General features: G+C 41.9%; 4 protein-coding genes across 4 annotated transcripts; 3 read left to right on the top strand and 1 right to left on the bottom strand.

Annotated features, from left to right (window-relative positions):
* Positions 1 to 1,630: 1,630 nt before the first annotated feature.
* LOC133837654 (histone RNA hairpin-binding protein) lies at positions 1,631 to 2,992 on the bottom strand. Its single transcript, XM_062268494.1, has 3 exons — positions 2,849 to 2,992; positions 2,503 to 2,782; positions 1,631 to 2,446 (listed from the first exon to the last, which is right to left on the bottom strand). Exons 2-3 carry the CDS (start codon positions 2,656 to 2,658, stop codon positions 1,850 to 1,852), a joined length of 753 nt encoding a protein of 250 aa, XP_062124478.1. The 5' UTR covers positions 2,659 to 2,782; positions 2,849 to 2,992; the 3' UTR covers positions 1,631 to 1,849.
* An 87-nt stretch (positions 2,993 to 3,079) lies between these two features.
* LOC133837651 (26S proteasome non-ATPase regulatory subunit 1) lies at positions 3,080 to 6,913 on the top strand. The gene is made up of 4 exons (XM_062268489.1): positions 3,080 to 3,224; positions 3,313 to 4,314; positions 4,485 to 5,792; positions 5,857 to 6,913. The coding sequence occupies exons 2-4, from the start codon at positions 3,360 to 3,362 to the stop codon at positions 6,714 to 6,716; spliced, it is 3,123 nt and encodes a 1,040-aa protein (XP_062124473.1). The 5' UTR covers positions 3,080 to 3,224; positions 3,313 to 3,359; the 3' UTR covers positions 6,717 to 6,913.
* Positions 6,914 to 7,645: 732 nt separating this feature from the next.
* On the top strand, positions 7,646 to 14,328 carry LOC133837649 (probable multidrug resistance-associated protein lethal(2)03659). The gene is given in 9 exon segments (XM_062268486.1): positions 7,646 to 8,215; positions 9,205 to 9,435; positions 9,504 to 10,536; positions 10,538 to 10,747; positions 10,749 to 11,506; positions 11,566 to 11,956; positions 12,016 to 12,166; positions 12,225 to 13,173; positions 13,244 to 14,328. Coding segments are annotated over 9 exon segments (4,128 nt in total). The 5' UTR covers positions 7,646 to 8,135; the 3' UTR covers positions 13,569 to 14,328.
* A 103-nt stretch (positions 14,329 to 14,431) lies between these two features.
* On the top strand, positions 14,432 to 21,443 carry LOC133837650 (probable multidrug resistance-associated protein lethal(2)03659). The gene is made up of 6 exons (XM_062268487.1): positions 14,432 to 15,343; positions 15,824 to 16,057; positions 16,121 to 18,034; positions 18,354 to 18,820; positions 18,890 to 19,841; positions 19,922 to 21,443. The coding sequence occupies exons 1-6, from the start codon at positions 15,273 to 15,275 to the stop codon at positions 20,250 to 20,252; spliced, it is 3,969 nt and encodes a 1,322-aa protein (XP_062124471.1). The 5' UTR covers positions 14,432 to 15,272; the 3' UTR covers positions 20,253 to 21,443.
* Positions 21,444 to 21,667: the final 224 nt, after the last annotated feature.

The raw sequence follows: 21,667 nt of genomic DNA, 5'->3' as shown, positions 1-21,667 counted from the left end.
GAGTTGCTGGAGAGTCGCAAATGAATCGCAAATAAACCGCAGATGAATTGTGGAATGCTTGCGGAAGAGTCTCAGGAGACTATCCTAGAAGGCTTCCGGAAAGCTCACGATAGAATCGCGGAAGAGTCGCAGAAGAATCGCAAGAGTCGCGGTAGAGTCTCAAAAGAAAGAATCGCGAAAGAGGAAGGATCATGCAATTGTGGCTGTGGATGTTCAATTAAGTCCGAGAAATTTCTTAAAAAATTAATATTTTACAGCATAATTTTAATGCCACTCTTCAATTTTTGTATTTCGCGTTGCTGCTGATTTATGTTCACCTGGTATTTTATTTGGCTCAACTGGAGCCAAGGGAAATTCGATATCGTAGCGGATTGGCGGTCACAAAATTATTGAGCACAACTATTTTAAAGCATACTTTTAGGATGCAAATTAATGTAAGAAATATTCCATATAAAAATTAAAATGCGTATTTTTCAGCCATATGCTGTTGCATTTTCAAAGGACATGTATTGCAAGGATCATAAGGACAAACTCTATCGATTGGTATCTAATACTTGTAATTTTTTAGTTCCGTTGCCCGTAGGAAAAATACAAACAGTGTTAATTTGATGATAACTCGAGAACCAAATGGTTACTTGGGATCAAAGTTGACAGAATCAAATTCCACACGAGTACTCTTCGATTGACACAGGACTCTCAATGATCCAAAAGGATATGACCAAGATATACGCTCATTTCTGTTTAATTTTTCTACGAATTCTGTAAAATTTTGGTTCTTTTAAGTGCAGCAATCGGTTTGTCATTGTGGGAAAAATTCTTATGCCAAAGGGCATCACGATCGGAATTCAAATGGCCGAAATACAGGACACTTTTTGAATCGTAGACAATTTATATGAAATTTGAAATTGCGAAAATTTATTTTGGCATACTTTTAGGATGTGTAATTTTTAGTATTCCGCAACTCATATTTTGCCTTTAGTTGATAGATCATTTCAATATATATCTTTTATATATAGCCTGCCAATATACGTACGTATCTCAGTACTACAAGAAACACACGAAAATTTTACATTCCAGGATATCATGTGAACCTTAAGGATAGCAGGAGAACTATAAGGACTATCCAAATGTCTGTTAATCGCCGAAATCAATACTTTCTAGGGTCAGAGATGCCTTCTTCTGCTCTTTAAATACATTACAATACATTTAAAAATCTCTGACATTGTTTACAGCGTGTACAATGTGAGCGCCAGTTGAGCGTCGTCTAGTTTGAGTCCATCGGCTGTTTTTTCACACAAAAAACGACGCCCGCTGTGCCACCATGTGTGAGCATTTTCAGATGTGCGACACGCTAATGTGTGGAAAAGCCAATTCAAACAAGCGCGCACTGCAAAGAATTAGTTCACAATAGACACATGTGTTAACAAAACAGCTGCTTTGTTTCGGTATTGTGGGTCACAACCCTGTTGCCAATTTGCTGCAACAGTGAAGTGTTCTGCAGTAATACACTTATTTCGAGCGATAATTGCACATTTTATATTCCAGCTAAATAAACACAAAAAACTATTTTTAATTAAAAAATTAAAAAATGTACAACTATAGAGAAATTAAAGAACTAAACGCACAAATAAAAACGACGGCATTTTATTGAATTTTACATAGTTTTATGTTAATATAACAAACATAACTTGCCTGTGAGCACTATTCAACGCTACTTAATGTATTTTAGTAATGATGTTAATAGAAAAATGAGTTTGTTTTTTTGTTTAATTACTTTTAACTTTGCCTGTTTTTGTACTTTCAATGCTAGGCTTCCCTCCCCGATTCCCCAAATGCAACATAATGTTTTCTAGTCCGAATCCGAGTCTGCTTCACCTGATTGCGCAGCTGTTCCAGCTGTCGGTGGATCATAGAAATGTAGCTGCTTGCGCCAAATTTTGACCAAGCCGTCGAAGGCACGTCGGCTGTACTTTCCAAACTTGTTTGGTGTTTTAGGATGTTCGCGAGCGCGCTCGTTTCTGGGCACCACTTCTAGGTATCTCTCATAAGCAGCCGTATTCTTGCCATAGTCAATTTGCTTCTGGCGACGCGATAAAACCGCGGGATCTGCTTCAGTGTACGAGGATGAGGATGAGGTCGACGATGTATAACTGTTGTGGCGCACACGCTTCTCCTCTTTGTGACCCTTGAAGGACGTGTGTTGTTTGGGACGTGCGTTTACTTCATTAGCCGAGGATTCGCTGCTGTTGGGACTAGTGGAACGACTATTCTCAGTACTTTGTGTGGGCGGTGTGCCAGAATGACGTCGTTTGAATGGCGTCTTTAGTTTCTCTTCCTTCACCAGACGCTCAAATTTTTCTTCATTGCTGCCGTCTAGAAATTCAAATGTCATTTCTCGCTTTACCTGAGCAGCTGAACCGGCGCTGCTATTGAATGACGATGATGCCTAGAATACACACTTTTCCAGTTATTCATTCAAATGCCATTAGTGAACAAAATTACCTCGTCGCTTTGACCAGATTCTGCGCGAACTTCTTGGGCCCAACTGTTCATCGGTTTTGCCTCCATTGAAATCGAGGATGCCGAGGAGTTTAGGCTGCCTGCGCCTTTATGCGGTGTCGCAACATCCATTGGTATTAGTTGATCTTCACACATCATATTTATTATTGTTTATTTTCTACGTTTATTACGTTTACTAACAGAGAGCTAAACAATTTTGTGTTGTGGTCGCGCTACTTCTTCGCGCGTTTTTGTTGCTGCGATGCTAGCAAAGTGACCACATCTGTAATGTCAACACATAATATTATCATTGAGAAAATATACTAAATATACCGTAATTACTATTTACGTTACTACTTCAGTGCAGAGATAAATTATTCGATTAATCCTTTTGCAACTTTGATTTATTCCCATGAAAACTCATACAAGTCAAAAGAATATTTCTTCAACAAATTTTAAAATAAATAAATTCGACAAACATACTGTTATCTAGTCTAGACAAAAATAAAATAACAGATAACATTATCGATTGAAGGTTGTTTTTATTCGTCAGCGTTGCCACTTATCAAAATAAGTCATTTAGCAACACTATGCTTCAATGACTGGCTTCAACACAGACTGTCACACACAGACTGCGTTGTGCAGCACTATAACAATTGGTGATTTAGCGTTTTTTTCGGCATAAAAGAAAATCTGTGAGCTATATTGAAAGGTGTAACTGTTGGGTTAGTACTTCAAAATATAGCTTCTCTATGTTATAATCAGATAGTTTTGGTGTTCAAATTATTCATATTTTACACGTTCATTTCGTAGAACATAAATCATTGTCGGAAAAGTCAACGGAGAAAAAAACAACAAAAATGAGTCTCACGTCCGCCGCAGGGATAATATCCCTACTTGATGAGCCGATGCCTGATCTTAAGGTATTTGCCCTGAAGAAGCTGGACAACATTGTGGACGAGTTCTGGCCGGAGATCTCAGAGTCCATTGAGAAAATCGAAATGCTGCATGAAGATCGCGCATTTCCCGAGAACAAATTAGCTGGCATGGTAGCCTCCAAAGTTTTCTATCATCTGGGCTCCTTTGAGGATGCGCTCACATATGCTCTGGGTGCTGGTGATCTATTTGATGTGAATGCCCGCAATGAATACACTGAAACCATAATTGCCAAGTGCATTGATTTCTATATTGCGCAGCGCGTAGAATTTATTGAAAATCCCAAGGAGGCGAAACCCGTTGACGAACGTCTCGAGGGCATTGTGAATCGCATGATTCAACGCTGTCTCGATGACAATCAGTTCCGCCAGGCATTGGGCATTGCGCTAGAGACGCGTCGCATGGACATCTTCGAAGTGTCCATCATGAAATCGGACGATGTGCGGGGCATGCTGGCCTATGCCTATAATGTGACAATGTCGCTACTACAAAATCGTGGCTTCCGCAATCAGGTGCTGCGCTGCCTGGTCGGACTCTATCGGGATCTGGGAGTGCCCGACTACGTGAACATGTGTCAATGCTTGATCTTCCTCGAGGATCCGCTTGCCGTTGCAGAAATGCTGGACAAACTCACCCGCTCATCGGTGGAAGCCAATAATTTGATGGCTTATCAAATCGCATTCGATTTGTATGAATCTGCCACGCAAGAGTTTCTTGGCAATGTGTTGCAGGCTCTTAAGGATACAGCACCAATTCCAACCGCCCTGCCCAGCACTTTCAAGCCTCAGGGCACCGCCGCTGGAGGCAGCGATGCAGCGGCCAAATCTGACGATGAAAAGTCAAAGTTGCTCAGCGACGAGAGCATTGAGGATAAAGAAGGTAATAGTTGTTTATATATTAATACAGTTGAATTATACAAATTCAGATATATATTTAGATATATAATAAGTGCATTATTACTATTTTCGAATTTTATTTGATCCTTAATTATGATATAATTTCTACACTTATATGAATAATAATACTAATTTTCTATTTTTGTCTTACAGCCGATGCCAAGATCGAGCGCACCATTGATTCGTTGAATGATATGGAAAAGCTGCATCAGAAGAACATTGAGAAGCTGATTTCCATACTCTCCGGTGAGGTGTCAATCGATCTGCAGCTGCAGTTCCTCATACGCAGCAATCACGCCGATCTGCAGATTCTGCGAGGCACCAAGGAGGCAGTGCGTGTCTCGATCTGCCACACAGCCACTGTCATTGCCAATGCGTTCATGCACAGCGGCACCACCTCCGATCAGTTCCTGCGCGACAATCTCGATTGGCTGGCTCGTGCTACAAATTGGGCCAAGCTAACAGCCACCGCATCCTTGGGCGTTATTCACCGCGGACATGAGAAGGACTCGCTAGCTCTGATGCAGAGCTATTTGCCCAAGGAGGCTGGTCCCAGCTCAGGCTACTCCGAGGGCGGTGCACTCTATGCTTTGGGTCTGATACATGCCAATCATGGCGCCAATATCATTGACTATTTGCTGCAACAGCTGAAGGATGCACAGAACGAGAATGTTCGTCATGGAGGCTGCCTGGGATTGGGCCTGGCTGGCATGGGCACGCATCGTCAGGACCTTTATGAGCAGCTTAAGTTCAATTTGTATCAAGATGACGCTGTCACTGGTGAGGCAGCTGGCATTGCCATGGGCATGGTTATGTTGGGCTCGAAAAATGCACAGGCCATCGAAGATATGGTTTCGTATGCGCAAGAAACGCAGCATGAGAAGATTTTGCGTGGTCTGGCCGTGGGCATTTCATTGACCATGTTCTCGCGCCTGGAAGAGGCCGATCCTCTGGTGACCAGTCTCTCCACGGACAAGGATCCAGTGCTGCGCCGCTCCGGTATGTACACCCTAGCCATGGCCTACAATGGAACTGGCAGCAATAAGGCTATTCGCAAGTTATTGCACGTTGCCGTCTCCGATGTTAATGATGATGTGCGTCGCGCTGCCGTTACTGCCATTGGTTTCATTCTATTCCGCACACCGGAGCAATGTCCATCGGTGGTCAGTCTGCTGGCGGAATCCTATAATCCTCATGTGCGGTACGGTGCTGCAATGGCTTTGGGCATTGCTTGCGCCGGCACTGGACTGCGTGAGGCTATTGCTCTTTTGGAGCCAATGGTCAAGTTTGATCCGGTGAATTTTGTGCGTCAGGGTGCGCTCATTGCATCCGCAATGATACTCATCCAGCACACAGATCAGAGCTGCCCCAAGAGCACCTTCTTCCGTCAGCTGTACGCTGAGGTCATTAGCAACAAGCACGAAGATGTGATGGCCAAATACGGTGCCATTCTGGCTCAAGGTGAGTGAGCGGTTTTCTGTAGTCAAACTTGCATTTTCTAATAGTTCACTTGTTTTTCTTGCAGGTATCATTGATGCTGGTGGTCGCAATGCAACGCTCTCGCTTCAGTCGCGCACTGGACACACCAATCTGCAAGCTGTCGTCGGCATGCTCGCCTTCACCCAATACTGGTATTGGTTCCCCCTGGCGCACACGCTCTCTCTGGCCTTTACGCCCACTTGTGTGATTGGTCTGAACTCGGATCTGAAGATGCCCAAGATGGAATATCGTTCGGCAGCGAAGCCATCGTTATATGCCTATCCCGCACCGCTGGAGGAAAAGAAGAGCGAAGAACGCGAAAAGGTTGCCACAGCCGTTTTATCGATAGCAGCTAGACAAAAGAGACGAGAAAATGCCGATAGTAAGAAGGAAGATGAAAAGATGGATGTCGATGAGGACAGCAAAGAAGGAGCAGCTGCTGCTGCTGCCAGCAAAAAGGATGATGAGAAATCTGAAACTGCTGTCAAGTCTGACGAGAAGACCGCTGCCGATGAGGCCAAGCCCAAGAAAAAGGAGGAGAAAGAAAAGGATAAGAAGAAGGATGACGACAAGGACAAAGAAGCCAGCACCAGCGCAAGTGCAGAAAAAGAAAAGGAGAAAGAGAAAGAAAAAGAGAAGAAGGATAAAAAGGAACCGGAACCAAATTTCGAGCTTCTACAGAATCCAGCACGTGTACTTCGCCAGCAGCTAAAGGTGCTCAGTGTCATCGATGGGCAGTCGTACGAGCCCATGAAGGATGTGACCATTGGTGGCATCATTGTATTCCAGCATACTGGCACAGCCGAGGAACAGGAACTGGTTGAACCGGTGGCGGCATTTGGACCCATGAATGATGATGAGAAGGAGCCCGAGCCACCAGAGCCATTCGAATACATTGAGGATTAAATGGGCATGTTGTTTGTCATCATCTGAGTGGAACTTGTGTTCCCTGATTGTCATCAAATATATCTATCCATATATACAATGTATTTTTCACCCAAATTACTAAACACAAATTACAAAAAAAAAAAAACACGAGAGTTAATGCTAATTCATAATTATACATAATAAAAAATATTCATCACTCCTGATGTAAAATTCAAGATTTGTATTTATGTGTACTCTTGTACTGTAGTGTTGGCGATTAATCTGTTTGACGCCAGACATGTGAGATGGAGCTTAAAGCTTAGCTGATCCATGGTCATAAATTTAACAGTATAAACATTTCACGGTTTGTGAAATTGTGGAATCTTATCAATTCCAAACATTCGGGACTGCCCGTTTTTTAACTAAGTTGCACGTTCTTTCATTTGTCTACAAACTATTTTTTTGTTTTACAACAAAACCAACACTTCAATGCATGTCTGTCTATAAACAATTTCACAATGCTGGGCAATCGCGGCCCGCTCAGCGTTCAAATTGTCATTTGGCATCACATCATTTGCTTCAAACATCAAAGAGAGCAAGAGTGCAAATGCCATCTTCAAGCCGATGCTTATCTACCCTATCGTGCCAGTTAAACATTTTGTTTTCATTGACCTTTGATATTGGAAGGCAACAATAATACATAATTTCATTAATTTGATAATGCCAAGTAGTACGCAATCTTAATTGATTAGTTTTTGATTTGAAATTTGTTGATGGCTGCATGTCCGGCAGAAAAACACAATGAAACCGGAATCGTAGAGTAGCAAAACAGCTGTGCGAACCGGCTGCACTCTCACGGTTTCATTTTTTGGCGCTCTCCCATTGACGGCGCTGCTCTCGCGCTCTTCTTTGTTGAGTTTTGTTTTGCAAGTTTTCCTTTATTCTCGCTCTCATTGATTTTGTCATTGCCATTTCTGAAGTCAGAGCGGAGTGACGTCCACCGGCCCATGTAGATTACACATGGTAGTTTTTTTGTTTTGTCGTAATAAGTGTTTAAATCGAAATAATTACTAACTAATTTAAATTTTTGTGTGCGATTTCTCGTCGTTCCAAGTGAGCGAATAAAAAATACATTACATACATCTACAAGAGAGCCTGCATTTGCATTGGCTTTGTTTTGTTGTTAGCAGACGACAAACAACAACAACAGCAATCGCAGCAACAAACGGTTAATTTGGTACGTCGTCGACATAGAAGCGGGTACGAGAAGATTGCCGTTGACCTCGACCATAGCCAATCAATTTACAATAGAGCGTATTTTGTGTAATATTCTCGATTGGAATTGTTCTTGTGACAGTGCAATAAAATAGACAATAGTAAAAAGGAGGACAAGCTCCATTTTTGCAATAGTGATAATTGTGCCTAAAAAATTAAATTTTATTAAAAAAATAATATATTATGAACCGCACCAGAAGAAAGATAGTGCGACCAAAGAATCCCTATGCAACTGCCAACGCCTTCTCACGCTGGAGTTTCTGGTAAGAATATTAATGAGATTCTTATTTGCTTACACAAACCCCAAGTCCCGTGTCCACCATATTAGTCATACGAAAAAGTCCCAAAAAAACACAAATAATTACTGTAAATTCCGCATGCTAAGTCAACTCGTTAGCACGTGTCGCGATGTATTAAAGTTATTCTCACAAATTTGTAGATATGTAATCTTTATGTACTATAACACATTAGTAATATTTATGAAGGTTATTCACCGTCTGTCTCCTCATTATTATTATTTTTATCGAATGAATTTCCCTGAATTTGGTTGTCAATGTATGGCACAAGATATCGGTACATATTAGATGTCACTGAAGCTATCAAGGTTACATTGTTATCTGCCACATATTGTATATGAATGTATAGTTTTATATATAGTATAGATAAATAACATAGTACGCATGTGTTAGATGATTAACTAAAATATTTATTCAAAATGCATGCATCAATCGTTATCTCGCAATACATATTTATAAAGCATGTGTTTTATCCGGGGACCGTAAATAATAAGTATTTGCAATTTATTTCAATACAAAAAAAATCGCAGCAACAAAATGTATAGTTATAATCCTTTTTGAACATTCCATGAATATCCTGTTATGATATTAAAATTGCTAGGTTTTAAGAATTAAAGAATTTATTATTCATTATTAATATATATAATTTTGATAAAATAATTACGTGGTCCATAGTCCATAATCATAATATTTGTTGTTAATACATAATCTATTATTATTCGCTTTTCATGATCACTTCAGTTGGATACTAATAATAATAATCATAAAGTATAAATATACATATATCTTTAGTATGTATCCTTGAACTTGATTTTGATTAGATATCAGAGATTCTCTTCTGTAGCAGCCTTATAAATTATTATGCCTCAAACGAATCTTAATGACACACATCTAATTAGTGTCAGATGCTTATCATATCTGTATACATATTAAAAAACTAATCTTTTTATTTACAGGTGGATGCGGGATCTGTTTAAGCGCGGTCTCCAGGGCCCATTTACAGATGACGAACTGTATCAGCATAGGAAGTGCCTTGACAGCGAGCGGGTGACGAAAACTTTTAGTGACTTGTGGGACGATGAACTAAAACGCAGTAATCCCAGTATAATCCGTACGATATGGCGGGCTTATGGTGCCGTGTTCCTGCCTTTGGGCCTAATCTATGCATTTCTCGAGACTTGTTGCAAGTGAGCAATTATATTGTAGATTTCATCATATTTATGGCAATCGTGCTAATCCATTCACTTTATTTTAGATCGCTAATGCCACTATTTTTGGGCGGCTTTGTTGGATATTTTGCCACAGATCAAACCACAGTAACCGTGGACGAAGCATACATCAACGCACTGGGCATTGTGATTTGCATGCTGATACCTGTGATAACATTTCATTCGTTCATCTTCTACATATTTCAATTGGGCACCAAATTGCGCCTGGCATTCTCGGGTCTCATCTACCGCAAGTGCCTGCAAGTATCCAAGAGCAGTTGCAACGATGGTCTTCGTGCTCGAGCTATAAATATATTATCAAATGATCTGGGTCGATTCGATGTCGCCCTCTGCTTTCTGCACGACACATGGAAAGGACCCATGGAATCGATACTAATTGGATATCTAATGTATCGCGAGATTGGACTTTCTGCTGTCATTGGTGTCTCGTTTATGCTTAGTTTTATACCGCTCCAAGCGTGGGCGGCCAAGAAGGCGGCTTATTATCGGCAGAAGACAGCCGAACGCACCGATATGCGTGTAAAACTGATGAACGAGATCATTCAAGGCATTCAAGTGATTAAGATGTATGCGTGGGAAAAGTCATTCGCACGCGTCGTAGCCGAAGTGCGTCTCAAGGAAGTGAAGGCGATACGTGGCACAAACTACATTCATGCAGCATTAAGCTGTACCTCAATGATTTCACCATTGTCCGTGTTCCTTGCGCTATGCTCCTATGTCTATTTGGGCGATGCGTTGACAGCAAAGAAGGTCTACACGGTCTCATCGTACTTCAACATGTTGAATGATTCCATGGTACATTTCTGGCCACTCTCCATTACATTCATTGCCGAGGCTTTGGTTTCGGCAAAACGTTGCAAGGAATTTTTGTTGGATGGCACCAGAGCAGAGTGTCCCAGTAATATGGAAAACGACACAATGCAGTCGAAGAACAAGCGCAAACTAACCGAGGAGGATAAGAAGAAAAATGTCGAACTAAATGGTTCGCTTTTAACAAATGGTCAGCCCCAAACAACTCAAGCACCGCACAATCGACTGCGGGACTTTAGCCCAGAGACACCCAAAAAAGAGTGTGATATTGAAAAACGTATCTGCCTCATGGGACATCAGTGATGGCCATAAGACGTGTGCCATTGAGAACTTCAGTACGGAAATTCAGGATCAGTCACTGACGGCTGTGGTCGGTGGTGTTGGGGCCGGCAAGTCCAGTTTTCTCAATGTGCTTCTCGGTGAGGTGGGCATTGATCACGGCGAGGCGTTTGTGCACGGAAAAGATCTCTTATGCCGCCCAGGAGCCTTGGGTATTTGAAGGCACCATACGCGATAATATTGTGTTTGTGGAGGACTATAATGAACGTCGTTACAAGAAGGTTATCAAAGTATGTGCGCTGGAGCGGGATATGGAGCTGCTGCCCAGAGGAGATTTGACTGTCATTGGAGAGCGTGGTGTCAGTCTTAGCGGTGGCCAACGAGCTCGCGTCAATCTAGCGCGTGCTGTATATCGCAAAGCCGACATCTATCTGCTAGACGATCCACTCTCGGCCGTCGATACTCACGTGGGCAAGCACATTTTTGAGAAGTGCATACGAGACTTTTTGTCTAACAAGATACGCGTCTTAGTCACCCATCAAGTGCAATATCTCTTCGATGTGGAGCATTTGATCTTAATGTCCGCGGGCAAGATTACAGCCCAAGGCAGTTACCAGCAATTGCAACGGTCACGACAGTTTCAATTTCTGGAGCAAACCCATGACGAGAGTGGAATCGATACGCATAGCATTGCCAGCCACATGTCTCGCAGTGATTCTGAGAAAAGTATGGAGCATCATCAGCATAATCAGCTGCTCAGGCCCGATGAGACGGTCGAGGAAACGAATCAAGAACAACAAGCCGTAGGCTCGGTCAAGTTTAGTGTCTACGCTTCGTATTTCAAAGCGTTGGAGAGCTCATTTCTGCTATTCGTCATTGTGGTGCTGTTCATTTGTGCCAGAGTTATGCTCACAGGCGTGGATTACTTCTTATCGCGATGGTAAGTGTATGAGAGTGCTGTATCTTAATCTTTATTAATACGCCTTTAAATATTTGCAGGGTTATTTGGGAAGAAAACATTGCACTCAATCGCACAACGAATCTCTCAACCAATGCAACGTTTGATGAGTCGACTACTCCTGCACCTGTAAACGATACCATTCTAATGTCTGAGGCCAGGACTGAAGATAGCATTCGTCAGGAGCTCGTCTTATTCTATGCCATCATGCTGAGCGCCACATTCATCGTATACTTAATGCGCACATTTGGCTACTTCAGGATGGGATTGCGTATCTCACTGCGCTTGCACGATCGCCTCTTCCGTGGTATCACACGGGCGACAATGTACTTTTTCAACACGAACTCTTCGGGTCGCATCTTGAATCGGTTTTCGAAGGACATTCGCACAATAGACACTGATTTAGCTCATACGCTTTTAGATTGCATTTCGGTAAGTTTGTTGAACTGTTCATAAGTATTGCAAATAATTCTAATTCGTTAATTTTTCAGTTCGCCATCGATGTGTCTGGTGTGCTTATCATTGTCGCCATTGCCAATTATTGGCTGCTAGTTCCTGCTGCTGTCATTGTAGTGATTCTGGCCTGTATACGTTATCTCTATGTGAACTCAAGTCGCAGCATAAAGCGATTGGAGGGCATATGTAAGTCTATGCTAATTTCATTTTAGAATTCTCAATTAATGTATGTTAATCTTTATAGCTCGCAGTCCAATCTACTCTTTGACGAATCAAACGTTCCAGGGTTTAACTACTGTAAGAGCACTGCAAGCACAGGGTGTGATGGAGAGTGAATTTCACGACTATCAGAATGCAAACACCTCAGCGTGGTTCCTCTTCCTTTCGTGTACGCGCGCCTTTGCCTTGTGGTCGGATTTATTGTGCATTGGCTACATGACCGCAGTGACATTCAGTTTTTTGGTGCTGCCAAACGAATTCACCAGTGGCGACGTCGGCTTGGCCATATTACACAGCACCACGATGACAGGCATGTGCCAATGGGGCATGCGTCAGACTGCCGAGCTGGAGAATGAAATGACTAGCGTCGAGCGTGTGCTGGAGTACACAGAAGTACAACCGGAGCCGCCACTAGAGACCGAAGAGAAATTCAAACCGAAAACCGAATGGCCAAGCAAAGGACGCATAGAGTTCATTAACTTCAAGCTGCGATACTCGCCCAAAGATGAACCTGTGCTACGGGATCTTAACTTCACAATTGAGTCGCGCGAGAAGATTGGTATTGTTGGTCGTACGGGCGCTGGCAAATCTTCCATCATACAGTCCATATTCCGGTTGGCGTGCAACGAGGGCATGATACGCATTGATGACGTAGACATTGAACATATGGGACTTCACGATTTGCGCAGTCGAATCTCAATCATACCACAGGATCCAGTGCTGTTCTCAGGTACGTTACGCTATAATCTGGATCCGATGGATGAGCGAACCGACGAGGAGATGTGGAAAGCTCTGGGCGATGTGGAACTGCGTTCGTATGTCTCAACGTTAATTGGTGGCCTTAATTGCGTCATGTATGATGGTGGATCCAACTTCAGCGTAGGCCAGCGTCAGCTGGTTTGCCTGGCCCGCGCCATTCTACGTAACAATCGAGTACTGATACTAGACGAGGCCACAGCCAACGTGGATCCAGAGTAAGTTTATTAACCGCTGATTACGTCTGGAAATAAGCACGTCATCATATTAATCTTGTACTTTTTATAGAACTGACAAGCTCATTCAACAAACGATTCGATCGAAGTTCGCTCATTGTACTGTACTTACAATTGCGCATCGACTTCATAGCGTCATGGATTCGGATCGTGTACTTGTCATGGATGCAGGAGAAGCCCGCGAGCTTGGCCATGCTTATGAGCTATTACAGCGACCTGACGGATATCTTCGACACTTAGTCGATAATACGGGCACAACAACAGCATTTTCACTACAACAAATGGCCGAGGAGAGTTACAGCAAGCGATTGCTTGATAAGGATGCGATTCCTCAGGAGCACAATGTTACACCGGCACTTCATGAGAAATCAGAATAGCACACAAACATTTACTTACACGCACAAACTTGATTAGGAGTTAGTGAAAGGGAACTGAAAGTATTATAAACATGGGCATCGAAAACAAATTACTTTAAAATGTTTCTTAGTTGTAATCGTGTAAGTTCTTTCTATTTCATATGAGTATGTACATATGCTAACGTGATTCAATGTTAACCTGATACTTAACTTTTATGGCGAATTTATCAACATTATATAGCTTAGTGTCTACGAAACTCGTAAACAATTCAAGCCCAACATGGATGCAAACTTAATTAAATCACGCCCAGAAATAAATCACACACAAACTTGCTTGAGATTCACATTCAGATGAAACTGAAAGTATTATAAGCACAATTTGTACTTAACTTTATCATGTGTTTTGTAGTTGTAATTGTATTAGTTCAATTCTGTATAAGTCTGTATATACACATATACGTAATCAGATATACTTACATATAAGCGTGATTCATTGTTAACTCGTTACTTAACTTTAAAGGTAAATTTATGAATGTAACTCTTTCGCTAGGATACTTTAATGCCTCCGCTCTGTCTTCATATTTCATAAGTAGAAACACAAAAGCAATTTGCACAAATCGAAGGAAATCAAATTACGCCAAGTGCTATTTTTATAAACAGTCTACTACTACTCTGTATACTACAGAAACTACTACATACAACAATATGTAGAGTTCTAACATTGTACTTACGTATTTACGTACAAAATCTCAATAAAGTGCCTGGGAATGATTATACCAAACATATCCGTTTATGGAATTTATTTTTTATAATATTCACATCCGTTTATAGAATTCACAATTCATTATTACACAAAGCAATAGACAAATTTCAATAGATTGTTGATACACATCTAAGACAAGAGATAAACGATGGTAAAACACACAATGTGGAGTGCGACGACTTCTAATTAAAATTGTCAATTGCCGAACAGTCCAATAGCCAAAGTTGAATACGTTGATTAAACAAAAAAAGAAATGTAATTTAGCAACGATAGATGTACCACGAGATACCCTATTGTACTCAGTTAATGAGCACTATTCTATTTCTATTTTAAAACACACATATCAGCATAAATATTTTTGGAATTCAATTGCCGAATATCACGTTCGGCAGCTATCTATCTAAAATAAACCTCATCTGTATGGTGAAATCCATACAGGGTATATATATTACTCATTATGCGCTGATACTAATTTAGGGCTAGACCTGGAATTGCTGGCAGTGCTCCGTATTCCATGTGTTAACAGCGTAACCCACTTTGGTAAATGGTCGTCGGCGCGACTCGCGACTCGCTGCTGTGGTTTCGACTGCATCGACTGATGGTTTGCTGTCAGGCGGCATTAAGATAAACACAAACTGTCCACCCCTTTCTGTGTTAGGTGGTGGTGCGATAGGCTTTCGTGGATCATTGATTTATAGCGATGATTCGGGAACGGAGCGCAAAATTGGTTAAAAATCAAACGCTTTTCGCGTACTGCAAATCAGTTGCGAGCGAGACGGCAAAGGCAGCGGCCACAACCGGATTATTACTACGGCGCGAATTGTGCAAAGGATCTGTGTGATATTAGTCTACTTACTACAAAATATACTATATGTGAATACCTATGTGTACTCTTCAGGATTATATACACAAATTTATGTAGTCGCAACCTTGCAACTCCAGTGAATTCAATGTGAAATAAAATGTTCACAACCAAGGAGCTAAAACCGAATCCAGTGCTAAAAGCGAATTTCTTTTCCAAATGGTTCTTTATGTGAGTGCTCGAGCGATTATTGTCGCCAAATAGTCGTATAACAAAATCTCAGTAGCTCGTCTCGTCTATAAGGTGCCTGCCGATGATGCCATAAATCTCAATAGTTTATGCGGTCAATAAAAACTTGAAAACATTCGTTACGTATACGTTTTATATATTGTAGGGGTATGTTCCGTATACGTAATAATTGCGAGGGTGATTTGAAAGTTAATGAAATTTTTAGTCGCGATCAATACCGTGCCTGCTCTTCTGCCCCGCCTTCTGCGGCCGTGATAAGATAAGCTTGAAGAGCCGAGCACATCGAGTCGAGATTTATGGTGCTGTCAATCAATGGAACTCACAAACATGCAGCAGATTCTTTAAAGTGTGATTATGATAAACTAACTTAAACAATTCTGACAACGCGTTGTCTGTCCCATCTATAAAAAGTTCCCACCTGGGTGTTACAAATCTTGTTGTTTTCCATTCTACGATTCCCAGCTGGTCACGTGAGATTCTCAGAAAAGGCTACGGCAGCAAAAACGTGAAACCAACGGATTTGTACGAACATGTGCCCAGCCTGGACAGCAGAGGTGTATCGCACTCACTGCTCGAGTATTGGGAGCGGGAGCTGAAGCGCTCCCAACCGAGTGTGCTGCACATGATCTTCAAGGCTTATGGCGCGAGTTTTGTGCCCATCTGCATACTCTACTCCTTGCTGGAGATCCTTTTGCAGTAAGTTTATAAATTTTTGTATCGGTTTCTACAACTGTTGAGTGTCTGAACTTTTATTTGCAGCACGTTGCAACCGCTGCTGCTGGGCAGATTGGTGTCCTTCTTCTCGGAAAGCAATGAGGATATATCCAAGGAATCGGCATATCTCTACGCCATGGGCGTGGTCTTGTGCTCGCTTGTCAACGCTCTAACTTATCATCCCTTCATGTTCTATATGTTTAAGCTGGGCGCTCGTGTCCGCTTGGCGTGTGCTGGCCTCGTGTATCGAAAGTGTTTGCGTGTATCGATCGCTGCCGATAACAGCGGCATAAGTGGTTATGCCATTGCCATCATGGCCACCGATCTGCCGCAGTTCAACGAAACATTCTACTTCTTTCACGAACTGTGGAAGGGTCCCTTCGAAGGCCTGATCTTTGGTTACATCATTTACGAAGTAATCGGCTGGCCAGCACTCGTCGGTATTGGTGCCATTATTGTCTTTGTACCGCTCCAGGTGTGGGCTTCTAAGGCGGCAGCGCGTTTCAAGTACCTCTCGGCGGAATACGGCGATGTGCGTGTCAAGCTGATGAACGAGATTATTACGGCCATGCAGGTGATCAAGATGTATGCCTGGGAAACGTCCTTTGCCAAACTGATTGCACGTGTGCGCAAGAAAGAGATGGGCGCCATTCGTGGCACAATGTATCTGTATGCGGCGCTGCAGTGCACCGATATGATCTCGAAGCTCTCGCTGTTCCTGTGCCTCATCAGCTATGTGTACACCGGCGACATTGTGACCGCCCAGAAGGTGTTCATTGTGTCCAGCTACTACGATCATCTCAATCAATCGCTGCTGCATCTCTGGCCACTCGCCATGAACTCGTGGGCCGAAACTTTTGTGGTGGCTCGTCGTGTTTTGCACTTTCTGCTGCAGCACGAAGATCCCGCTGACGGAGGTGTCGACAATTTCAATGATGTGGACGACGATCTGCAGCATGGCAACTACTTTGGACGCATGCACAATCCACGCTCAATGCGCAAGAGTGTGACACTTTGCCGACTCACAGCTAGCTGGGATCCCGCCAAACAGGAGAAGCTGCAGCGGCACATCGAAGACGTTACCTTCGAGGTGGAGGAGCAGCAGTTCATTGGCATTGTGGGCACCGTGGGTGCCGGCAAGAGCACGCTGCTGGCCGCATTGCTCGGCGAGCTGGACATCATCAGCGGCAGCGTTGAGTTGAATGGCGTCATCAGCTATGCACCGCAAGAACCTTGGCTGAATCGTTGCAGTCTACGCGAGAATATTGTCTTCATGGAGCCGTTCGATGAGCAGCGCTACAAGGAGGTGTTGCGTGTGTGCATGCTGGAAAAGGATATCGCTCTGCTGCCATTGGGCGATGCCACGCTAGTGGGCGAAACGGGTCTCAGTCTCAGTGGTGGGCAGAAGGCTCGCGTTAGCCTGGCACGCGCTGTTTACCGCAAGGCGGACATCTATTTGCTCGATGATCCGCTTTCGGCTGTGGACTCACATGTGGGCAATCAGCTGCTCGAGCGATGCCTCAAGGAGTTTCTGCGCGACAAGATACGCATTCTGGTGACGCATCGTGTGGCGCTGCTGCAGCATGCCGATCACGTGGTGCTCATGGAGGGCGGACGTGCCTCCATTCAGGGTAGATACGAGTCGCTTAAGCAGCTGAAACGATTTCGCATGTCGGTGGCCAATGACAGCGAGGTGTCCAAGCTGCGTGCCATGCGCACCGACAGCATTCTTGAGGAGACAGAGCAACGCGAACCGCTCAGCCAACAGGAGATGCAGTTGCATCAGGACGAGTGCGCCGAGCTGTACAAGGAACAACAGGAACAGGGATCCGTTAAGCTCGGCACATACAAGAAATACTTTGCTGTGCTGGGTCTGCCGTCGGTGGTGCTCATCATTCTGGTGGTTTTCATAATAGCACGCGGCTCCGAGGCTGCCATGGATATTTTTCTCTCCAAATGGTAAGTGAATCTATAGCAAGGAATTTTTAAGATTTTTCCTTTTTTAAATGTAGAATTAAAATAAACTTAGAATGAATCAGAATTTCTTGACCAACTGAGCATACATCCTTGATTTCAAAATTTAAGTTTTTCATTATTTGTTAAAAAATATTTTCAAAGTTCAGAATATTTTCGAAGAAAGATTTGCAAATTAATTTTATTAATTTACTCAAAACTAACATAATAATGATCAAGATCATAATAATATAAAAACCATTTTATTATTTACCCTATTTTAATGTTTTCTAATCATATAATAAACTTTTGACTTTCATTCTAGGGCTAACTGGGAGGAAGAGGAACCAGACGAGCACGGGACACCGATTCAGCGACAGCAGATTAGAACACGTCTGGTCATCGTGTATTCGGTGCTGATCATCACCACATTGTTGCTCTATGTGCTGCGCACCTTTGGCTTCTTCATGATGTGTCTACGCATCTCGTTGCACATTCACAACTTTCTCTTTCAGGGCGTCATTCGTGCCAGCATGCAGTTCTTTACGCTCGCCACCTCAGGGCGTATACTTAATCGATTCTCCAGTGATATTTTGTCCATTGACATCACATTGCCACAATCAATGATGGACTCATTCGAGTTCTTTGTCAATGGCCTGGCTGTGCTCATTGTGGTAAGCACTGCCAATTATTGGCTGCTCATACCTGCGATTCTCATGATCGGCTTGCTCTACTTTGCAAGAAGTCTTTACATAGGCGCCAGTCGAAGCCTCAAGCGCATCGATATCATTTGTGAGTAAAAGCAATAAGTTTTACATTTTTCTTAATTTGTGATTTAATTGTTATGATTTCCCTATGCAGCTAGAAGTCCCATTTACTCGTATACAAATGCCACTTTTAGGGGCTTGCCTACAATACGAGCGCTGAATGCCACAAAGCGTCTGGAGCGCGACTTTCATAAATATCAAAATGAAAACACATCCGCTGTCTACATGTATGTGACTGTGAATCGTGCCTTTGCCTTCTGGACGGATCTCATCTGTGTGCTGTACATTCTGCTGGTCACCTTCAGCTTTCTCATTGTCGATCGTGGCTACTTCAGCGGTGATGTTGGTCTGGCCATCACACAGTCCATGTCGCTGGGAATCATCTGTCAGTGGGGCATGCTGCAGACCGTCGAACTGGAGAATCAAATGACCAGTGTAGAGCGTGTGCTGGAGTACGTGCAACTGCCACCGGAGCCATCCTACAAGACGGATGCAAGTGTCAATTTGCCAGCAGATTGGCCCAATGCGGGGCAGCTGCACTTCAAGGATCTGCGATTGCGCTACAATGAGCACACGTCGCATTATGTGCTAAATGGTCTCAATTTCACCATCAAACCGAAGGAGAAAATCGGCATTGTTGGACGCACTGGCGCTGGCAAATCATCGATTGTGCAAGCGCTCTTTCGCCTTGCTCTGAATGAAGGACTCATCGAGGTGGATGGCTACGATATCTCTAAGCTGGGCTTACACGATCTGCGCAGCCGCATCTCGATTATACCGCAGGATCCGGTGCTATTCTCGGGCACGTTGCGCTACAATCTCGATCCGTTTGAGAATCAATCGGATGACGAGCTATGGCAGGCGTTAGACTCTGTGAAAATGAAGTCATTTGTGGCTGCACTCAATGGCGGGCTCAGCTATCGACTGCACGATGCCGGTGGCAACTTTAGCATGGGCCAGCGACAACTGATATGCCTGGCGCGAGCCATTTTGCGGCACAGCAAAATACTCATCATGGATGAGGCGACAGCTAACGTAGATCCCGAGTAAGTAAAGAATGATTTCCGTTAAGAAAGTGTTGAAATTTTAATATCAATTTCAATATCAATTTCAATTTGCATTGCAGCACTGATCAACTGATTCAGGAGGCCATTCACACCCGATTCGCTAACTGCACTGTGCTGACCATAGCACATCGATTGCATACGGTTATGGACTCGGATCGTGTGATGGTCATCGATACGGGACGTGTCGTTGAGCTCGGACATCCCTACGAGCTGCTGCAGCAGCGCAATGGCCATCTATATCGCTTCGTGAAGAACACTGGAGCGGGTAGCGCCAAGCATCTCAATTATGTGGCCGAACAGAGCTATTATAAGCGTGTGACAAACAGGAGATTACCGGATCAGGATGGATCGGATCAGCGGGAGAACATTTGCAGGGGAACCACTCTATAAAAGACTGTAGTTTGATTTTGTTTTTCGTTTTTTTGTTTGTTTTTTTTTATGTAAGTTATGGTAATATAGTTTTTATTATAGTGAACTGATTTTTAAATATAAATCTATATTTGTATATGTATATATGCACTTTATATGTATAATATACGAAGTTCTTGTAGCGTTTCCAACAGGTTTTTGTTTTCATTTTCTCTTTTCCTTGACTGCTTTCTTAGCCGTTCTTAAGTTTTGAAAAAAAAGCATTTCATTTGTTAGTAATTTTTTTTTTTGATTTTTTCTTTTTGTTTGAATGCAATGTTTTTACCTAATGGTTAACTTGCGAGCTATAAGTAATCCTGGCTACTGTTTTGGTTTAACTTTTCTTTTTGTCATACTATAACTACGCTCAACTTCTAGTTGTTCATTTTGTTGTTGCTAGTTGTAGTAAGTACTTAGTTACATGAGTCACATGAGAAATCTCTAGATTAATGCCTTCTATCGATGCTTACAGAATTAATTCATGTTTTTGTTGTTCTCTAATTTTGCGATAATGTATTTTGTAACTATTTTCATATATTCATAGATTTCATTAGATTAGATTTTTGAAGTTTTTGTTTTGCTTGGTATATGTATAAAATTGGTTTGGTAGAGTGTAAATGAATTTATCGCATAGATTTCCACTAGACTTTCATACAAGTGTATATAATCATCATTAGTTTTGTATGTAGTTTTGTTTTTTTGTATGTCGTGTATATAAATATTAAAGTAAATAAAGCATATATTGATGTATATAATTTGTTTAAAATATGTTTCTTATGATTTCTGCTTATTTAAAAATCGCTTAATTAAAGTCTGCCTTCAACATTTGTTTTTTTTTTGTTGTTTTTGTTTTTCTTTTTGTTTTTATTTTGATGTAAATAGAAAAATCAGTGTTTGGAGAATGTTCATAAATCTTAAATATGTATATGTATAATATATATAGATCTATTTAATTTAATTCTTAGCGTTTGTGCTTAAATTACGTGTTGTCACAAAAACAAAGTTAAACTTTGAAATCCTTCCCCAAATTTCAATGCTTAAGTCGTTTTTTTTTTCTGTCATTTTATCAAGTTAAGTTTATATTATTATGTATTGTTCCTTTTGTTGTGCATTTTAATGTAAATACGTATATATGTATATATTTGATGCCCTAGAAATAAGATTGTTTGTTTGCTGTTTAAGAAAAATTCGATGCAATTTGAATAAAATTATGCTTGTAATTAATATTTACTCGTATTTAGCTAAGTAATTATTATTATTAATTTTTATTTTTTTACTTAACAAGCATTTTATTAATGATTTGTATCTTTTTTTCATTTTGAATTGGAGTTTTGTAAGTTATTCTGTTCATTTTTTTGGTTGTTATTTGCTTTAAAGTTTAAGTTAATGCGATTTAC

Source organism: Drosophila sulfurigaster, chromosome 2R (genome assembly GCF_023558435.1).
Source record: "Drosophila sulfurigaster albostrigata strain 15112-1811.04 chromosome 2R, ASM2355843v2, whole genome shotgun sequence".
NCBI lineage: Eukaryota > Metazoa > Arthropoda > Insecta > Diptera > Drosophilidae > Drosophila > Drosophila sulfurigaster.
This window is presented reverse-complemented; position numbering and strand designations above follow the sequence as displayed.

Coding starts and splice junctions, on each gene's coding strand:
- LOC133837654 (XM_062268494.1), bottom strand. CDS start 2,658: ATGATGTGTGAAGATCAACTAATACCAATGGATGTTGCGACACCGCAT. Junction 2,447..2,502: donor AATCTGGTCAAAGCGACGAG/GTAATTTTGTTC, acceptor TGTGTATTCTAG/GCATCATCGTCATTCAATAG.
- LOC133837650 (XM_062268487.1), top strand. CDS start 15,273: ATGTTCACAACCAAGGAGCTAAAACCGAATCCAGTGCTAAAAGCGAAT. Junction 16,058..16,120: donor TTGCTGGAGATCCTTTTGCA/GTAAGTTTATAA, acceptor TTTTATTTGCAG/CACGTTGCAACCGCTGCTGC. Junction 18,821..18,889: donor CAAGCGCATCGATATCATTT/GTGAGTAAAAGC, acceptor TTCCCTATGCAG/CTAGAAGTCCCATTTACTCG.
- LOC133837651 (XM_062268489.1), top strand. CDS start 3,360: ATGAGTCTCACGTCCGCCGCAGGGATAATATCCCTACTTGATGAGCCG. Junction 4,315..4,484: donor GAGCATTGAGGATAAAGAAG/GTAATAGTTGTT, acceptor TTTGTCTTACAG/CCGATGCCAAGATCGAGCGC. Junction 5,793..5,856: donor CGGTGCCATTCTGGCTCAAG/GTGAGTGAGCGG, acceptor TTTTTCTTGCAG/GTATCATTGATGCTGGTGGT.